The 20,068-nt window shown below is 37.6% G+C and overlaps 1 protein-coding gene across 1 annotated transcript; it reads left to right on the top strand.

The window, feature by feature from the left end:
- Window positions 1-12,986: 12,986 nt before the first annotated feature.
- BRIZ1 (zinc finger (ubiquitin-hydrolase) domain-containing protein) lies at window positions 12,987-18,922 on the top strand. Its single transcript, XM_086634741.1, has 11 exons — window positions 12,987-13,675; window positions 13,766-13,874; window positions 13,963-14,077; window positions 14,174-14,271; window positions 16,234-16,340; window positions 16,465-16,714; window positions 17,414-17,467; window positions 17,911-18,054; window positions 18,175-18,239; window positions 18,344-18,398; window positions 18,493-18,922. Exons 1-11 carry the CDS (start codon window positions 13,320-13,322, stop codon window positions 18,640-18,642), a joined length of 1,503 nt encoding a protein of 500 aa, XP_086490867.1. The 5' UTR covers window positions 12,987-13,319; the 3' UTR covers window positions 18,643-18,922.
- The last annotated feature ends 1,146 nt before the right edge of the window (window positions 18,923-20,068 follow it).

Genomic DNA, 20,068 nt, shown 5'->3' on the forward strand with positions numbered 1-20,068 from the left:
GAACCGACGTACAGGAGCAAGAGCAAGGAGCAAGGACCAGGAGTGAGGAGTTGGAATAAAGAGAAGCAGTGCAGGAAACAGAGCTGGAAGCAGGAACACTAGGCCGAATAACACCCAACATAACGGAATAATCATACATAACGGAGGCTGTCATGCATCAACTCCCTTTTTCATGCTGATCTAACGGAAGGCCAATTTTTGACATCAGCAGGTTCGACGGCAACCGCCTCACTACCGCCACTAAACATAGTCGGACTAACATCGCCTGTAAAAGGCCCCCCACATTGTCCTTCACAGGACACGATCTTTTAACCCTAAAAGATCACAAGAAATTCAGAGTTCTCACAACTCGCCCCCCAAAAGGATCAATCAATATTCATTCTTTTACAGCAAAGAACACCTTGTCTGGCTTGAGCTTCAGAGCGGTTTAAGAACCTTTTGCAGGTTTTCCCCCCTTTGGGAACAGACGAACAGGAGCTGGAGCAAGGAGCGAGGAGCAAGAGTAAAGAGCGAGGAACAGGAGCAGGAGCGAGAAGTTGGAATAAAAGAAGTAGAGCAGGAAACATAGCTAGAAACAGGAACATCAGAAGGAATCTATACTCTACTTAACAGAATATCCAGACATAACGGAGGTTGTCATTCATCAACTCCCTTTTTCATGTTGATCTAACGGAAGGCCATTTTTTGACATCAGCATTGCTAGCTCAAACACCAATGGAGGTTTGATTAAAAGAACATTTCCTCTTTAAGACTAGATAGATAGCTTGGGAATTTTCTCTCTTTCTTTCTTTACTTGATGTTGTAGAGAAGAAATCTCATTGATAATTCTTCCACACCTTATTCCAGTCCCGAAGAGACATTATATAGAATTTTAGTTAGAGTCCAACCCCAATAAGGTTTCCTAAAAGTCTTTTTTGAACCAGATTAAGGAAATAGTAAAAAATAAAAACTAGTTTCTATTTCTTGGTTTCCTTATTATTGGTCGGCCAAAACAAGCCCATCTTGGGCAGATCTGGCCGACCCTTATAGTGCCACACGGCCAATCTTGGTTGTGCCCTTTCGGCCCCAAATCACCTCTTTTGGTGTCCGGCTCAAATACCCTTCTTTTTGGTCATTTGTGTTATCTTTGCCTAAACTTTTTTTTTGGCCTATGAGAGATGTTTATGGGACTCTCCCATGATTATCTGTCTCATCCCACTAGTCATATCATCTTATCAAATCGTCATTCTTTGGTGTAACCAGGTGTAGGATCCGATCGAAATTAGCCGCGAATCGCCCCTTGATTCGACGATCGTAGTTGGTTTCTAGCTAAACCCTACGACCCCTAAATCGTTCGGACTTGATGATCTTCTTCATTAATTTTCTTATCTGATAAATTGTTCGCATTGCATCTTTGGTCGAAGGGCATCTCCTTCAGACTCCCACTTGTACTTAGAACAAGTGTAATGCTCGATTCCCGTGTCAATTTGTAACCCATCTGGTACTTCAAGTCATTCAGACTTTGTTAATCCCAAGCACAACTATCAAAGACAAATGATTAACTTTTAATCTATTTGAGCGTGGCCACGTGATTTCAGTAGCTACTCATCAAACGGCCTTGAGATACTTTTTCCTAATGTAATTAGGATGACAAAAGCCATTCTTGTACTCCCACTAAGATTTATGTCTATCCCGTCTTTCCCAGTATCCGCTCTTATAACCTCCTTTGTACGGCGCGGAGTTTGGCGGAACCAAAGTCAGACATTCCTTATGTTTTGAGGAATCTCTCCAATCTTGTCAATGAGAAGCGTTTGACGTTCATCACGATTGATGTGCTTCTCATTTGAGGGATATCCAGTGTATAATCCCTATTATACACCCACGTAGTGGAGTTGAATACACTATTCATATAGCCCACGAAACTGCGCTATCTCGTCGACCTACGTGCTAGTCTTCCCGAGTCATTGTGGTTCATGCAATGACCTGGACTAGGGAGATGATAATGAAATATTCCAAGTTCACTTAATAAGGTTTCGTTCATCAAATCACGTATCTGACAAACCTATTTGGAATTTTTATTATCCGTCGACTACCGTTTAAATACTAAACCAAATTTAGACGATTGCGAAATAACTAACTTATTTATGATAACGAGAGTGTGTAAATTTGAGCCTCTTTCGTAAAACTCCTTTTACATGCTCAATTTACTAGTCAAGGTTATTCTCAGAATATACCTTATGCCTTGGACTTATGTATGATTCTCATACTTTGTCTTGGGTGACAGTTTAGTTGACTATGTATGTAGTCCGATCAAACTTTGCCTATTATCGAAGGTCACTTCTTGCGATTTTCTTTTGATAATTTCTAGCTAGTAACCCTATACTAGAGTTAAGGCTTCCATTCTTTCATTTTTAGAATCTGCAACAGTTACCGGCTCGAAACACTTTTAGCCTACTTTCCTTCCATGTCTAGAAGTTTGCATTGACGTGTTCAACTTTATTTTCCACTTTGAACAAACTCATCCTAATATTTTTATAAGCCTTTTAGAACGCTAGTTGTGGTTCGGATTGTCTTATCTGAATTCGGATGTTAACATCTCCTAATACACCAGTATTCGAGATGTCTTAGGCAAATTCTAAATCATGTCCCACATGACAGATCTTATGCTTGTAGCATAACAATCTTCCTCATGCGTGCATGGTCATCAGTGTCTCCAAGACTCTGAGTCTTGCCAAGATATACGCCATGAGTTTTGGGGTCGAATATCTCTTTTGGAGTTTTTCGTATTTGGACTTTTAAAAATCCCAAGTTTCTTATTTCAGTCCTATCATCTTTTGATCTATAATCATAGACCTTTTGATGCGAAATAACATTTCATCCTTTGTGGTCCTTTATCAACTGATTTCAACATCCCTTTGTTGTTCTCGATTCTGGTAGTACTCTGCATTCAGGACCTGAAAAGCTTTACTCCCACTAACCTTCTTGAAATCTTGAGATTCAAGATTTTTTCCGTTCTTCAGGAATCAAACCTCTTTGATTACCTCTTTGAATCGAAGATTCCAACTCTTTGCTTGCTTCAACCCCTCGATAGATCTCTGAAGCATGCATGTTTTATAGCTAATAAAGTCGGCGACCGTTTTTGGTTTTGACTTCCTTGTGTTAGCATGGACTCAAACTTAGGCTGATGTAAGATCTCGTTCATAATCTCATGGTATAAATCAACTATCTTAATCTTCTTTCTCTAGTTTTGGGAAACTCTAATGTTTTCATTCTTCTTAGTTTTCTTCTTTGAAAACTAATTTCCGTTTAATAGTTTCGCTCCATTGACTTCAATTATCAAGTTTTAAAACTTGATGGGATATGGATTCCATTATCAATTGGCTTCCAACCAATTTTAGAGTTGGTTTTCGTCTCCGCGCAGGTCTATGCTGTTATCCTTTTATCAGTAAGATTTCAATCTTTTGAGCTTGTTAGATAAGCTTTAACGACCTTCAAAGCTTATCAGCAACATGATACTCTCAACACTTAAGATATCGCTTTTGAGTGACTTTCAACTACTTGATAGTTCCCTGACAAATTTCGATTGGTCTTGGGCAGTAGGTACTTAGATCCCTTCAATTTTACCTTTTCCTTCCACTGTTCTATAACAATTTTGTTGCTCTTAGTCGAACCATTCGACTTTTCCTCCCACTCATCCCTCTAAATCAATTACTCTTTTCGGAAATAATTTTAGGAGGATACCTAGCTATCATGAGCAACAAACACTTTGTTCTCTGATTGGTTCTGAAAAGCCCAAATTTCTTCTGAAGAAATAGCGTCAAATTTGCTAATTTATGCCCCTGTAATCCTTGTACATGGCTTTAGCTTTAGACGGGGTAGGTTAAGTGAGAAAACGATCGTTTCTAGAATATATTCCAAAACTCGAAAGACTGGCTTAAATCCATCATTGATCGAATCATGCCTAGCAGTGTTCGATTACTCCCACTGGATTCACCATCCCTCGGATGTGTTCCATGGAGCAAGTTGGGAAGCCGTTTCTCAACTCCTTTGATGGTTATCAAGTGTTTGACTTTCTTTCCAAGGTGATTCTTTACTTTGGTTTGTACTTTGTTTGAACCTTTCAAACATTCTGACTTTATACGTTATGACTTGTACTTTGCCATACTTCATGAAGTTGTCAAGGTACGTAATGAAGTGGCTCTCTTTAGCTTCTGCAAGTAAACTTATAGGTTTGCCATAACCAAGTATGAATCCTAATGGATTACTAGTCTCTATGCCTTTCTAAAAAGGGTTACTTTGTCAATTAGTCCTTAAGATCTATGCAACAATGTTGAAGCTAACGAGTTTGAAACTTTTAATTTTAGCCATTATCAATGTTAACAATTTTGGTTCTTCATGAACCTTCAGTTAATTTACCACTGATTTAAAACATTTGATATTTCTAGGAGAACAAAATAATTACCATTAAGTTCTAAGCTAGATTAGCGTCTAAAAGAAGACTTCAATCCCTTTCAGCATCCTTAGCAATATTGCTTATGTTCCCCCTTGAATCTTTTCTCCTTTTAGTTATTTCCTTGAGCTCCCACTTAGTCGCACATCTGGTCTTTGAAGGATATAGTATTTCGGTCTGAAGGAGATGTCCTTCTTAAGGAGTGTCCTTCGTCCAAGGTGGCAATGCGTATATTTTGCCAGTTAGGATGACGATGACCTTATCCAGAAGATCATCTAGTCCGGTCCAATTAGGGATTGTAATGCTAAGCTAGAAGCCGCTTACGATCGTTGGATCACTTCGGTAATCCGCAGCTAACATAGACCGGATCCTACAACAGGTTACACCAAAGAGTGGTAGCTTGATCGGAGAGAGTTGACTCGTGGGAGCTTGCCTATAGATGGATATGATCCAGTATGATAGTGCTTAAAAGATAGAAAAGAATCGGGCTCGAAAGATAAGTCCGAAAAGGCGAAAAAGCACATTTTACGAGCCGGGAAGGGAATCCCTTTAAGGGATTTTTGTGGCCGGCCATATAAGATAAGTGGGCCAACCAAAACAAGCCCATAAGGGGTTTTTGTGGCCGGCCACACTAAGAGGAAACCCTAATTAGGGGTTTCCCCTAATTAGGGAATCCTAGAGGAATTAAACTCCTTTTGTGCTTAACTTTTCTGTGGGACTTTTTAGGATTCTTTATTTGAGTGGAACTCTACTAAGGTAATGCCTATATAAGGACCAGTTATGAGAACAGAAAAAGTGTGGATTTTTCTCAGGAGAAAACTTCATCTCTCTCACAATATACAGCTAATTGGAGAGAGAGGGTTGTAGAGAAAAAGCTCCCAATCTACCTATGGAGTCAAAAGAAGAATGGTTCTTCTTCTCAACCTTCAATGGAGTCCTAGCGGACAACAAAGAAGGGAGATCAAGTTATTTACTCGGGTGTCTCAAGTAGAGGGGCGACAATTGGAGCTCTCATCTTCTTCGGGATAAAGTTAATGGAATCTAGTTCGTGGGAAAGCGAATCCAGATATTCTTCTTTCAGTTTCTAGTTCATTATTAGTTCATGCATATGATCCTGGTTAATTAGTGTTAAACATATGATGTTTGAGATTCCGCTTACAACACTAGTTAGATGATTAGTATGTATTAGATACGCACAAAATCCTACAGTCTTAAATACCTGATGAAGGGATTCTACTATACTTGCTTAACTTTGATAACAAGGATACTGGAATCGAAATTCACAATTCCATTCATTTTTTCTTCCAGCTACGAAGGGTAGTTTCCTTTTATATAGTCTATCCATTGTTTGGTAACATTCACAGTAATGAGGAACATTTTTTATCATGAACTCAACAACTGTTTGCCTTTTCCTTGATCAAATGTTTGTCTCACTTGACTGACCCTTTGCCCTTTCGAATTTCAAGAACTCTTTCTTTGATTCCTTTCGCTGAATCTCAAGAACCTTTTCTTAGATTTGAAATTCCCGTGTGTTATGCTCAGTTGTTCACAACAATCTGAGTGACTCATCTAAGGTCTTATCTATCTTTGTTCAATCGGCATTGAACTGGGTGATAGATGAACTTTGTTGTCTTCTTTTAAGATGACCTTCAGATCGCCTTGGAGGTCTTGTACCTCTCCATTCATGACTTCTGTAGGAACTTCTTCCTCAGTTTGTCTTAATGGTCGTGCTAGCATCCATTACTCTTCTAAAGAGAATGTTCTACCATTGCTTGCAAAAGGCATTTGACCTTCTCCGGTATAAGTCAACATTGGGATTGGTATTCTAGTACGCTTTCTTTTTGAATCTGAGAACCATTCACAGATTCCTTTTTTCAATCAAGGAAGTTGTGCTCATTCAGCTTCTCCTTGTCGAGAAGTGAGCAGAAGTTGAAGTTCTCTCTCGTCATCTTAAAACTACATGAAAGAATTGCAAAGTTTTAAGCTCGTTATCGTTTTGGAAAAATTCAGTTTTCCCACATTATTAAATATAAAACCGTCCCCAATTGAATAACGTGATTCCAAGATCCAAGTTCTTCGAAGCTAAGCAGATTGGGGCCCTGCCCTTAACCCCGTTGTCCTAGGTGAGCGAACTACTTCACTGATCATACTCTTATGACTCTTGGTTGACAGACTGTATTAATGAATGCTTAATCTATCCTTTTCCCTCGATTATCCAAAACTCTTTTGTTGATCTCGTTGAGAAAAACCATTGAGATGCGTAAACTTCTGCCATAGGTCTACCCGCATTGTCCCAAGGTAGAGATGGAACCCTGTTGAGGCAGACCCACCATCACGAACAAGGGCTCAAATGGTGTCTTAGTCTGGGTTAGCATTTTTCTCAAAATTACTTTTAGGGACTTTTACGTTTAGTCTGGTATGTGTTATAGTGAACTATTTAGCCTAACTAACATTTACGACATAAAGCGTAAATAAATAAATGCGCACGAGAAAATAAATCAAGCTGACATGGATCCTAGTATGACCCCTAACCTAGAAGATCTAATCACCTTTGGTTTCTTCTTGTTTCGCCTTTTGGTTCGCCTAGATCGCCATCTTTAAACATCCATTGATTTCTCCCGCTCGAATCAGGATCCCATCCTCGAGCTTCTTCAATGGACTCATAGACCCTAAAATCTAATTACAAGACTCAACCATACGCAGAGCTTATAAACTTGAAAATAAATTATTACAAATTGCACCCATCCGTGCTTAAAACAAGAAGGAAAGAAATAACTCTTTGTGGTCATACTAGTTCCCGCATTCACATCACATGCATTCATATAATATTCAAGGCTAACAACTATATATGCATGATAACCCGGGAAATACTTTTGTCGACCTCTCTATGTCACATTACGACCTTAAGTCTATATTCAAAGAATTCGACTAATGGTGCGTTCTGGTTTCATCTTTTATGATTTCAAAAATCTAGTTTAAGAAAAACTCCGTTTGGGCCTTCGGAGGGTCCGGGTCAATTTTAGAAAAAAATTGGTTTGATACTTAATGATTTCCAAAATCAATTTTAAGAAGAACCCGTTTCGGGCTTTCGGGTGGCCCGAGACAATTTCGGCAATATTTGGGTGGAACTGGGAAAAAAATTAGACTTTCGTCGAAAAACTCCCACTCGGGGCAAGACCCGTAAAACTTCGACCCATGGACCTAGGTCGAGTTCGGAATGGCCCGGGATAATCCTTGGTCAAGGCCCAAGACCCTAAGGTCAAGGCCCAACAAGGTGGTCCGGGCCAAGAGAAGCTTAGGTGGTGCATAGGTCCGGCCCAAGTGCGATTCGACCTAAGGCCGAGAGCATGGGCCGTGTCTAGCACGGTCTGGTCGAGATCAGACGCGTCTTGGTATAGGCCAGACGCATCCTGGTCTCGCCCTGGGCATAGGACGCGTTCTGGCCCTAGGCCAGAACGTTAGCCTAGCCCAGACACGTCCTCGACGCGTTTGTCCTAAGGTCGAGCCTTATGGGATGTCTCGGACCAAGTCCGAGACTCCCTAGGCCGTCCTAGACGCATCTTAGATGCATTTGGCCCTTGGTAGAATCCCCTAGCCATCTCGGTCCTAGACCGAGATGCTTAGGGCACTCCAGATGCGTCCTAGACGCATTTGGGAAGCTTCTATGCATCTCGGAGTTAACCGAGATGCACTCGGGTTCACTGGACGCGTCCTGAATCCGAGATGCATCTGTCTCGAACCAGAAGTCCGTGACGCTCTTTGAGTGCTTTGGGTCGCGTCTTAGACGCGCATTTAGCTCGAGGGACGCTACTGATCGAGACGCGTCTGGCCAGGATGCATCCCACGCATCCGGGCATATTTTTTTTTAGAAAACTCTAAGTTTTTTTCCTTTTGCTTCCAAAGTTGTTGTCCCCTCTTGTTTAGAAATTTCTAAAAAAACCCAAATCATGATTTCAAACAATTTCTAAAAATCAATGAAATCAACACTTTCGAAAACACTTTTCAATAGCAAAATCAATCTAAATCGAATCTTTTGAAACTCTTTTCAATCAACAACTTTGAATAACTATAAATCACATTCAAAATAAACAAATTTAAGCCTAAAACACTTTTAGACATAACTATCTAGCTAATGAGTCATGGATTAGTCAGAAACTTAGCAAAATTAGCTATATGCAAGAGGCTCTGATGCCACTGTTGGTTATGGTGACTTCTAGTGTTTTAAGCGGAATCTCTGACATCTAATGTCTAACACTAGTATTCCCAGGATCACATGCATAAGCTAATAATTAATTAAGAGTTTAGTGATTACCTTAATCACTAAATTTTCCCTCGAACCTTTCCAATCGAATTTGAAGACCAAGAGCTCCAAGTGTTGATCCTCTACTCAAGACACCCGAATGATCAATTTGATTTCCCACCTTGTTGCTAGCCAGAACACCAATGGTGGTTCAATTAGAAGAACACTTCTTCTTTAAGACTAGTTAGATAACTTTAGAATTTTCTCTCTTTCTTTCTCTACTTGATGTTGTAGAGAAGAAAGCTCATTGAGAATTCTTCCGCACCTTATTCAAGTACCTAAGAGACATTATATAGAATTTTAGTTAGAGTCCAACCCTAATAAGGTTTCCTAAAAGTCCCTTTTGAATAAAATTAAGAAAATAGTCAAAAATAGAAACTAGTTTCTATTTCCTGGTTTCCTTATTATTGACCGACCAAAACAAGCCCATCTTGGACAGATCCTGCCGCCCCTTATAGTGCCACACGGCCAAGCTTGGTCGTGCCCTTTCGGGCCCCAAATCACCTCTTTCGGTGCCCGACCCAAATACCCTTATTTTGTGTTATCTTGGCCTAAACTTATTTTAGGCCTACGAGACATGTTTATGGAACTCTCTCATGGTTATATGTCTCATCCCACTAGTCATATTCTCCGATCAAATAGACATTCTTATGTGTAACCTGATGTAGGATCCGGTCGAAGTTAGCTGCGAATTACTTAGTAATTCGACGACCGTAGTTGGTTTCTAGCTAAACACTACGACCCCTAAATCGTTCGGACTTGATGATCTTCTTCATCAATTGTCCTATCCGACAAATTGTTCGCACTGCATCTTTGGTCGAAGGACATCTACTTCAGGTATGAGCTAATCCGTTGGGCTTTTGGAATTTTCTTTACTTATTGACTGTAGTCAACTGATGACCATTTTTAGAACATCAGGGTCCACCTCTTCGCTGCCTCAAGGCTAGTGAAAAGTTTAAGGTGTCTATGGGATTTGTGCGGATCCCCTTACAATCTCTCTAGTTATTCTAAACCTACCTGAAAAGAAACTAGCTGACCTAGAAAGCGGGGACTCTATCATGTAAGGCAAGTAAAACGGAATATAATGGAATCCTTGAAGCCAAGATGAAAAATGTAGCTAATAGTTGTTCCTCTCCCTTCCGAGCGTGGTAAAGCTTTGTCATATTCATCCCCAGATATTGTGAGGGCTTGCTCGTGTGCACATGAGCTTTAGCACCTGTGGCCAGATCAATATATTTACTTCTTGACTAAACAAAGCTGACCAATATTTTGCTCAACAATAAGGTTTGCGGTGATGGTTTGATTGTGGTGACATGTGGTTGCACAGGGTGGTTGGTGGTAACGTAGGTATGTTGTAGTAGGGGAGAGGTGATGGTGCAATAATCATGGTGGTGGTGGAGACTTAATGCTGGTGTTTAGTAACCATGAGGAGACCCAAATTAAAACTGGATAATGACTATTTGGGTTGTGAAAGATTTCATAATAGCTAGAAAAAACTACACTTTTTACTATTAACCGAAAGTTGTCAAAATATTATGGCTAATGATACATCAAGTTTAAAATAATTAGAATAATTAGTAATCAGGTCATTTTTTAATCTTTTGCTTCCTAAAATACTTACATATTATAAACCACTTTCTCTCTCAAGAAACCCCAAAAAAAAATTGGGGTTTTTTTCCTTTCTTCTTCTTCTCGAATCTTCTTCTTCTCTAATCTTTTACTTCTTCTTTTTTTCAAGATTCTTCTTCTTTGATTATTATTCATCTTCTTCTCTGATCTACTACTTCGTCCTTTTCAGATTTTTTTCTGTATCTTATTCACTTAAAATGTAGCAGTGATATCATTCAACAGTGATATCATCTTTTTCAAAACGTCCTTTTCAAATCTTCTTTGTTCCAGCAGTGATATCATTCAGCAACGGAAATGTTAATCATTTCAAATGCTGGAAAAGTTTCTAGGGTTTTAAGAACTCCACTATTTCTCTACTCAGAGAGATTTGTCGATTCTGATATTGAAGAAATGAAGCATTCACATCAGAGCTCTTTCAATGGCAGAATCAGAGAAACTTGTCAAATCTCTCTAACACTCTAGCTTCAAGCGCTACTACTAGTTTCTTCGATCTTAAAAAAAATTTCATTGATTAGTTCATTATTTAATAATGGAAATCTGAATACAGGGAATAATAATGAGACACGATTCACCGCGAAATCAAGTACTGTAATCAACATTTAGGGCATCATTGTTTGAGTCATAAAGCTATATATGCTGAGGGAAATAAATGTGCGGGATGGTTTACCTACTAGTCATTTTTCTTCTAAAGGGTTGTTAGACCTTTTTAGGTTAGAGATTTATGATAAAATGATAAGGTCTATTGAAGGAGAAACAATGCCTCCAAATGCTTGGATGTGGTCATTGATTGAGAATTGTTCAAACCGAGAAGACATTAAGCTTTTATTTCTGCTTGAGCATGAACATGATCGTAACAAGTTCCGGTTGATTAGGAATTGATTGGATTTTTATTATTGATAAAAGAATATAAAGGTTTAATGGTGCCCTAAGACATTCTTCTTCTTCTTCTTCTTCTTCTTCTTCTTCTTCTTCTTCTTCTTCGATTCATCTTCTTTTTTCTGATTCCTCTTCTTCTTTGATTCGATTTTGATTATTGATGAAAGAGTATTAGAGTTTAAATTGCAAGAGTTCGCAAACCCAGTTTCAAAGAGTTTGCAAACCCAGTTTCAAAGAGTTTGCAAACGTAACTAGCAGAGTTTGCAAACAAGTTTGCAGTTTACATTATATAAACACACGTTTGCAGAACAGATTATTGCAAACACGTTTGCAGAACAGATTTTTGCAAACACGTTTGCATAACAGATTGTTGCAAACACGTTTGAATAACATATTGTTGCAAACATATTTGCAGAAAAACGTAAAGGAAAAAAACGCCGTTTTTTTCTGGGTTTTTTTTAAAAAAAAAGTATTGAAAGTGGATCTCGTTAGAAGCTAATGAAAAATCATTTCTAAATATATAATTATAATTTTTATAGAAATCCGACGTCTCAAACAAAAGTTATATCGATTTAAAGTTTAAAGAAAAATAAAAGAATTTAGTTACACAAAATGACAAAAAGAGGTATTTTAGTATTTGCACACTTTTTTACCTAAATAATAATTTTCAAATATGTTGTGTTTTTTTACTCATTTTCAATATTATTTTGACCTTTCTAGAAATTACCCCAATTAAGGGGGGGGGGGGGGGGGGGGGGGGTAGTGGATTGGGACTTTCGTTGACATTTGAGTGTCCGCGAAAGTCCGAGCTATTCAAATCCGGACATTTGAGAGTCTACGCAGGTCCGAGGCATTCAAATCCAGACATATGAAAGTCCTCGAAAGTCCGAGGCATTCAAATCCCGACATTTGAGAGTCTATGAAAGTCTGAGGCATTCAATTATAGACAAAATATCCCAGACTTTGGTAGACTTCATAGTTTGATGGATTTTGTCAAGGATTTGGGACAAATTTGGAGCCCAAAATGTCTTTCCAAAAACACGAGACATTTGGAGTCCATCACGTGATTAAACAACAATAATAATAATAAAATAATAAATGACCACCAAATGTCCATCAATGTCCACAAATATTCACAGATTTCTACAAAAGTCAAAAAATATATTTTTGAAATGTTCATACAAATATATTATTTAATGTGATTAAACAATAAAAATATTAAAATAATAAATGTCTATCAAATGTCCATCAATGTCCACAAATATTCACAGATGTCTACGAAAGTCGAAAATATATTTTTCAAATGTTCATACAAATATATTATTTAATGTGATTAAACAATAAAAATATTAAAATAATAAATGTCTACCAAATGTCCATCAATGTCCACAAATATTCACAGATATCTAGGAAAGTCGAAAAATATATATTTGAAATGTCAAATGTTATTATAAATATATTATTTTATGTGATTAAACAATAATAATATTATTAAAATAATAAATGTCTACCAAATGTCCACCAATGTCCACGAATATTCAAAGATGTCTACGAAAGTCGAAAAATATATTTTTGAAATGTTAGTTTAAATATATTATTTCATGTGATTAATTAATAATAATAATAATATTAAAATAATAAATGTCTACCAAATGTCCACCAATGTCCACAAATATTTACAGATGTCTATGAAAGTCGAAAAATATATTTTTGATTAGTACAAATATAATATGCATTACACATTTTGTCAATAGACTCAAGATCTTGAAATGTCTTTGTCTACAAACTAAATGTCTTGAAAATGTCTATGAAGACATGTTGCCTATAATAAGTCATCTAAAATGTCTACGAGACTTTTTGTCTATGAAAGTCTGTGAAAGTCCCAATCCACTATCCCCAAACTCATGGAATGTTAGGAACAATAACAAACAACACAAACTCCCCTTGGTGTTCATCATTTTTTCGGCATATATGAAAAGTCAGATGAGTTTTTTTTTTTTTTGTTGAAAGTCTCATTACAAGTACTCTTTAAACTTGAAAGCATTTACTATTGAACCACGTCCTGCTTCCAACTAAACAGCCATCATGTTCAGCCTCCGAGTCCACTCGGTAGACGCCTATCACCCTCTCTATCTCACCAGATCCGCCGTGGAAGACGTCGCCTCCACCATCACCACCACCTCCACCAATTCAACATCAGCTCATACATACCCTAATTTCGACATCCAAGAACGCAGAGCCCTCATTCATCTCTACCGCAATAATCTTTCTCGTCCCTCTTCCTCTCTCTTACCAAACCCTAATGTCCGAACCATGACTAATAGTTCCCAAGAATCTACTCTCCTTTTCGTTCTTGCTGTTCCAAATCATCTCTCGATTGATGACTTCATCCGCTTTTGTGGTTCCTATGTCGATCACTTCTCTGAGATTCTTGTCTTCAGGTAAACCGATTTCCTTCCTCTTTTTTCCTGTTATGAAAGTCACTGATTACACAAGTTTATCATAGCTTTAAATTTTTGTCTGGTTTGCAGAAATGATGGTATGGAAGATCGTTACAGTGTGTTAATAAAACTTGTTGATCAGAAGAAAGCTGATAGCTTTTATCGCAATTTCAATGGAAGGCATTTCTCATCCGCTGAGGTTTACTTTTGTCTGATTTTCTATTAAAAATGTAGGAAGGTCAATTGGGGGAACTGAATATGATTTTTTTTTTTTTTTAATTGTACAGGGTGAGATTTGTCATATACTCTTTACATCGTCTGTTGAATATACTGAACTAACAGGGATTGCTAATACACCACCCTCTGGGTTTACAGAATTGCCGACTTGTCCTGTCTGCCTTGGTTAGTTATTACCATCTGTTTTCTCTGCTGTTGGGTCTGAATTTCAAATAGTTTGCGCAGTTTTGAACCTTTGTTTGTTTGTCTTCTGTTGTTTAGAGAGACTAGACCAAGATACCAGCGGAATTCTAACAGCAGTTTGTGACCATTCTTTCCAATGTCCATGCATTTCTAAATGGACCAATTCATCTTGCCCGGTATGTATATGCTATTCACATGACAACTTTTGCCAAATTCACATTAACTGTTTTCCTGTTTCAATGCTTTAAAATACTTTTTTGCGCCTTAAGGCGATTTGCTTTCACAAGGGGAGGCGCGCAATATTATCTAGTAGGCGGGTTGCTTTGGTACGTCGTACGCGTACCAGTACGTGGTACGCTACCATGTGAGTATCGGGTACGCTAGGGGTATACCTCTTCGGTATGATGTTATTTGGTGTAGTATGCTTTGTGACTATTTTTTAAAACCCAAATATACTCTCTATGATGCATAGATAATAGATACACCAACTTTCCGACATTATATCTCCATAAAACTTAAAATCTTAACTAGCTAAGAATAAAATTTTGTAGTGAACTACTAAACTAGTCGAGCATGTTGATTTACAAAGAAATTGGGTTAATTAAGACAGAGAATTCCAGTACACTATGTTGTCCAACAACTCAAAAATACTTTAGATGTACACATTTTACTTTCGGTTCAATTGCTTATGCCTCAAAGCACCAGGTGGCCGCCTGCCCTCGAGAATACATTGCCTATTTTAGTATTTTATTATTGTGTTGCAATGAAAACTTTACAGAAGCATAGTTCAAAGCAACTACAGAGGTTTATACAGCTCAATAAATAAAACTTCCATTTGCAGAAATACTTCGAGCACATGCTTCTTCACTAACCGACTTTAGATGTATCAAATAAGAAACATAATCCGCAAATCCTTAGGTTTGAACCTACCTAGTATCAAATCAGTTAAACTTGAACAACTCGCCCGAGTTTCAGGGAGTAAATCGGCTGAACCGGGCGAGTTTACCCCGATTCCTGTCCCAGCTGACTCGGTTGGCTCGGATTTCTTGCTTAAATCTTTATAAAAATAAAGTGTTGTTTTGGAGAGAGAAAGAAAAGAGATATAGCTGCAATCTAAAGAGTATTCCAGATAATTAATATGTCTTCAATCTTCTTCTTGTTGTTTTATTTTTCATCATCTTCTTATTCTTCTTTCCCTTCATCTTCTTTTTCTTCTGTTTCATCATCTCTTTGTTCTTTTGTTTCATCATCTTCTTATTCTTCTTTTTCATCATCTGTTTTTTTCTTGGTATGGACTCAAGAATCATATTACATGGCATGGATACATTATGAATATATTACATCATTAATTGAATAAGCTCAATAACTACCATCTCAAAGACATCTTGGGCCCTAAGGGCTATATAAAGACCTTGAAGACAATCCTACGCGGCATGAGAGTCCATTGATTCCTATCTCTACTTTTATTTATACCGAAGTTCGATGTGCCTTTTCTATATTTTTCCTGAAGACCTGAACGAATTCTCCACTTCCATATAGTTCTCTTATGAAGGAAGAATATCTTTGGAACTAAAAATTGCTAAAAGAATGCGACCAAGTCGAACTTGGAGTCATCTCATTTGTAATAAGAATTCAAAATCCTCAATGGTCATAAGTCCTCTCAAGAGGCAAATGCGCTTTTGTTCATTCAGAATAGCACAACTCCCACTATAATATTTTAAGTGAAATAGCTGTTTGCTTATTTTTCCTTCTATAGTAGTTTAAATAGGCAAAATGTGCTTATTTGAATGAAATAATTTATCTTCAATGGGACCTCTGGTTCCCAAAGCACATGTCAATATATCCTGCCTATTGGTTAAGTGATCTTATTCAACCTCATTGCCTGTAAAAGATTGAAATAGGAAAAGTCTCTTTTTTTCCCTGCATCAGACTCGGATATGTATACTCAGGCGAGGGAAGGATCCTTAAGTTTCACTGCGTATATTGAATAGAACTTATAAGTTCGTAGGTAGAAGAAGCCTACTGAATAAATTTTTGTTCCAGTGCTATTTTTACTCTTTAATTTTGCATTGTTCCATGTAGTGTGATTTTCAAATTATTATTTTTTACTATTAAAGTAAAGATGTTGTGTTTCCTAGGTTTGTAGGTTTTGTCAGCAGGAGACTGAGAAACCAACGTGTGTGGTGTGTGCAACAATGGAAGATCTATGGATCTGTCTGATTTGCGGGTTTGTCGGATGCGGAAGGTTTGCGTCAGAATTAGAAATTTAACCTCACTCTTACTCTGTGTAACAATCAGCAAATTACGTTTAAACTACTGAAATATTCTCTTTCCAATTCATTTGATAAGCTGTATCTTGATGTTGTTAGGTATAAAGAAGGTCATGCCATCAGGCACTGGAAAGAAACCCAACACTGTTATTCACTTGATTTAGAGGCTCAACGAGTTTGGGATTATGTAGGTGATACTTACGTCCACCGATTAAATCAGTCAAAAGCAGATGGTAAGATGGTTCATGTAAATCCCCACTGTCAGTCATTTGATGGAGATTGCGGGACTTGTGAATGCAGTGAGGATTCTGGAATCAGTGGCGTAGCATTTAGCAGTAAAGTAGAAGCTGTAAAGTTCATTTTCTCTTATTATTTCATTTTTCTTCGAATTTTAACGGACTGTCATCTAAGAAGCAATTGCGTTCGATTAACACAATACAAGAATAGTTGAATCTAAAAAAAAAAAATCTCCTTATCTTCCTTAGATTGTGTGATCAGAAATTGTAGAACAAGATTTAACTATAATAGTCAGCTTATTTTTCACTACATAGAGCTTGATGAACTACACCGAGAAGGTCGATCCATAGCTTTTTATCCGCTGAGAAGACACAATTCTAGACTCTTGAAATTAATCCAAAACCATACAGGCACTACTTAGGTTCTATATTTGTGACTGAAACAGAAATAAAATTGCCAAAGACACCAAATGACTGTATTTTTTTTCCATAGTTTCTCTTCCATATGGTATCTTCTTCACTTGCCGAACATTTTTAGTAGATATTTGAACGTTTTAAAAAATATTGAGTTCTCTCACAATATAGATCCTCCGAATCCAACAGGAATAGTGTCTAGCACTTCAAGTGTACTCTCATAAAACTATCTCATATTCTCATGAGTCAAGTACTAGTGTCATACAGCAGCATTCACTAATTTCAGTCATACTCTGATGAGTTTTATGCCTTCAAGTCTGCAACCAATACATATCGTCGATTCGTCGTTCAGTTTACATGTATATTTTCCTTATTGTTGGGTTATTGTGTGTGACCAGATCGTTGATGAGTACAATCGTCTACTAGCTGGCCAGCTTGAGAATCAGAGACACGTAAGAAAGTCCAATTTCTTTTTTATTGCTTTATGATAAAGTGGATTTCTTGAAGTTGCAAGCATATTTCCTGATGTCTTCATTTTTAAAGATAATATTTAAAGTTGTGCTTCTGTAAATATATTACTGATAAATTGTAGTAGTAGTACTAGTGTGAAACTCTATAGAGATGGAGCTGATGCTTAAACAATTGAATGACATCAGTTTTGTGCTTTGTGTCCTCAGAGCAACGGAAATGATTGGATCTGATTAATCTTACCAAACCTAGTCTTCTCATCTGTAACATGAAATTTTTTCTAATAGTGGACACATGTTTGTTTATATTGCTGCATCTGTAATTGAAGCGGGGTATTTTTCATATATCTACTTAAGTAGGATTTTAGGAATTAAAAGATGAGTTCCAATTGGGTAATCTTCTCACTAACTTATTTTTCCACTTTTAGCATTACGAAACACTACTTGCCGAGGCTAAAGGGAAAACATCAGAGTCCATTTCTGATGAATTGGACAAGGCTTTGAATCTGAAGATGCAAGAGATTCAGCATGGCATTGACAAATGTATAGATGAAAAAAAAGCCGTTGCCATTGTAAGTTTGGTACTTAATGGTTTCATCAATTCTACAGATGCTTGCTGTGTTTCTACCGCTTCATTTCTGTCAAATAAAAGTAAAAGAACAATTATAATAAAATACTGTGCTTGTCTGCAGAAAAATGACTGTCTTGTGAAGAACCAGGAAAATTGGAAGAAGACTGTTAAAGAACTGGAAGAAAGGTACATATTCTAACTCCACGCAAATAAATTGTGGATGCTTATAAGGAGGAATTAAGCTCATTGATCCTCTCTCTCACTTTTTGTTTTGCTTTTGCTTTCTTCAGGGAAAAATCGTCACTTGCTTCAAGAGATGAGAAGATATTGGATTTGGAAGAACAGGTAGAATTTCAGTTTACGGTTGTGGTTCTTGTGATCCATCAATTCATTATCCCTTTATAATATACATAACTAGTTAAAACTATTGGTATTGCAGATTAGAGACCTTAGAGTGTACATTGAAGCTCAGAAAAGATTTGCAGATTCCGATGACATCAAAGGCGGAACTCTTTTGCCAGTCCCTTTGCAGCAACAATCACCTTCTACCAATACAAAGAGACGCCCAAAGACCAATCGAAGGCGGTAGACAAACCAGATATTTTCTCTTGGGATATGTTCATATTTGTCTATAGTTTTCTTTTTAGATTCTAAATTTTCTAGTGCTTGGTAAACTAAATGCATATTCTGGAAACATTTGATTCAAAACGTATCTTCTAGGTATTCTAGCTATAGTTAAGGTAGACATAGCCCAAAGGATGATTGGTCAGGTGCATTTATACAAACAATCACGGTAGTCTTTACCCTGTTAAGCATTTAAATCAGCTTTGAGAAAATGGGTATTTTTGAAGGAAATGACATTTTAAAAAGATATCCTTATTTTGTGCTGCTTTAAGGGCATCTGGTTTTGTCAAGATGCCAATTTTAAGAGATTAGGGCCTGTTTGTTACGTTAGAAAATCTGCTGAGAAAATGAATTTTTGCGAAAAAATTGATTTTCCATTGTTTGGCAGGATCAATCTAGTGTGAAAGTCAATTTCCCCTTAGATTAAGGTGTCGTTTGGCAACACTAAAATAAGTTATTTTTTTGCTTATTTAAGTAGAAAAGTCAAAAAGTTAGTTTGGTAGGCAAAAATTACCGACTTCATTTAAGTTAAAATTTGACTTTCTTTTGAAGTTAAAATTTTTAGCTTTTGACTTCAAAGTAAAGTAATTTTTTTCTGAGACATGCATGAATTTTACTTGGTGATTTTTTTGTCTATCTCCGCACCACTACCACAACTAAACTTCTACCGCACATTCTACCTCACCACCACAACAAGCATTGCCCTCCCCCCACCATCATACCTCAACTACCACCGCCACACCTTAACCACCATCTTCGTACCACCACCATACACCATCACACCTCGACAACAATCACCTCGTATCTCCACCTCCATCATCATCCCCGTACCTCCACCACCACCATCGTACCTTCACCGCCACTACCACCACCACCACCATACCTTCACCACTACCACCACGGTACCTTCACCACCACCACCACGGTACCTTCACCACCAACACGGTACCTTCACCGCCACCACCGTACTTCCATCATTACCACCTACATATCTTATTCACCACCGTTACTACAATCACCATACCACCACCATCATAACTCCGTCACTATCACTCACTTTGTCCACCACCACCATCGTATCCCAACCACCACCATACTTCCACCACCATCGCCACCATCATACCTCCACCACCATCGCTGCCACCATCATACCTCTATACCACCCCCACCACCATCAAACCTCAACCACCACTACACCCCATAACCATACCTCCATGGCACCACCACTACCACCAATATCACCATTACTTCTTATACAAGAGTAGTCGTGCAAATCATAAATAAATTCAATTAAAATCAAGTATCTCTATGAGAAAGAAAAATAAAATTATCGAAAGTAAATTGAGTTACCAAACTAACTTTTTGACTTTTTTACTTACAAGTAACATTTT

The sequence above is a fragment of the Eschscholzia californica genome, unplaced genomic scaffold (genome assembly GCF_041429995.1).
Source record: "Eschscholzia californica isolate CP2 unplaced genomic scaffold, dmEscCali1.0.p SCAF_4, whole genome shotgun sequence".
NCBI classification, from domain to species: Eukaryota; Viridiplantae; Streptophyta; class Magnoliopsida; order Ranunculales; family Papaveraceae; genus Eschscholzia; species Eschscholzia californica.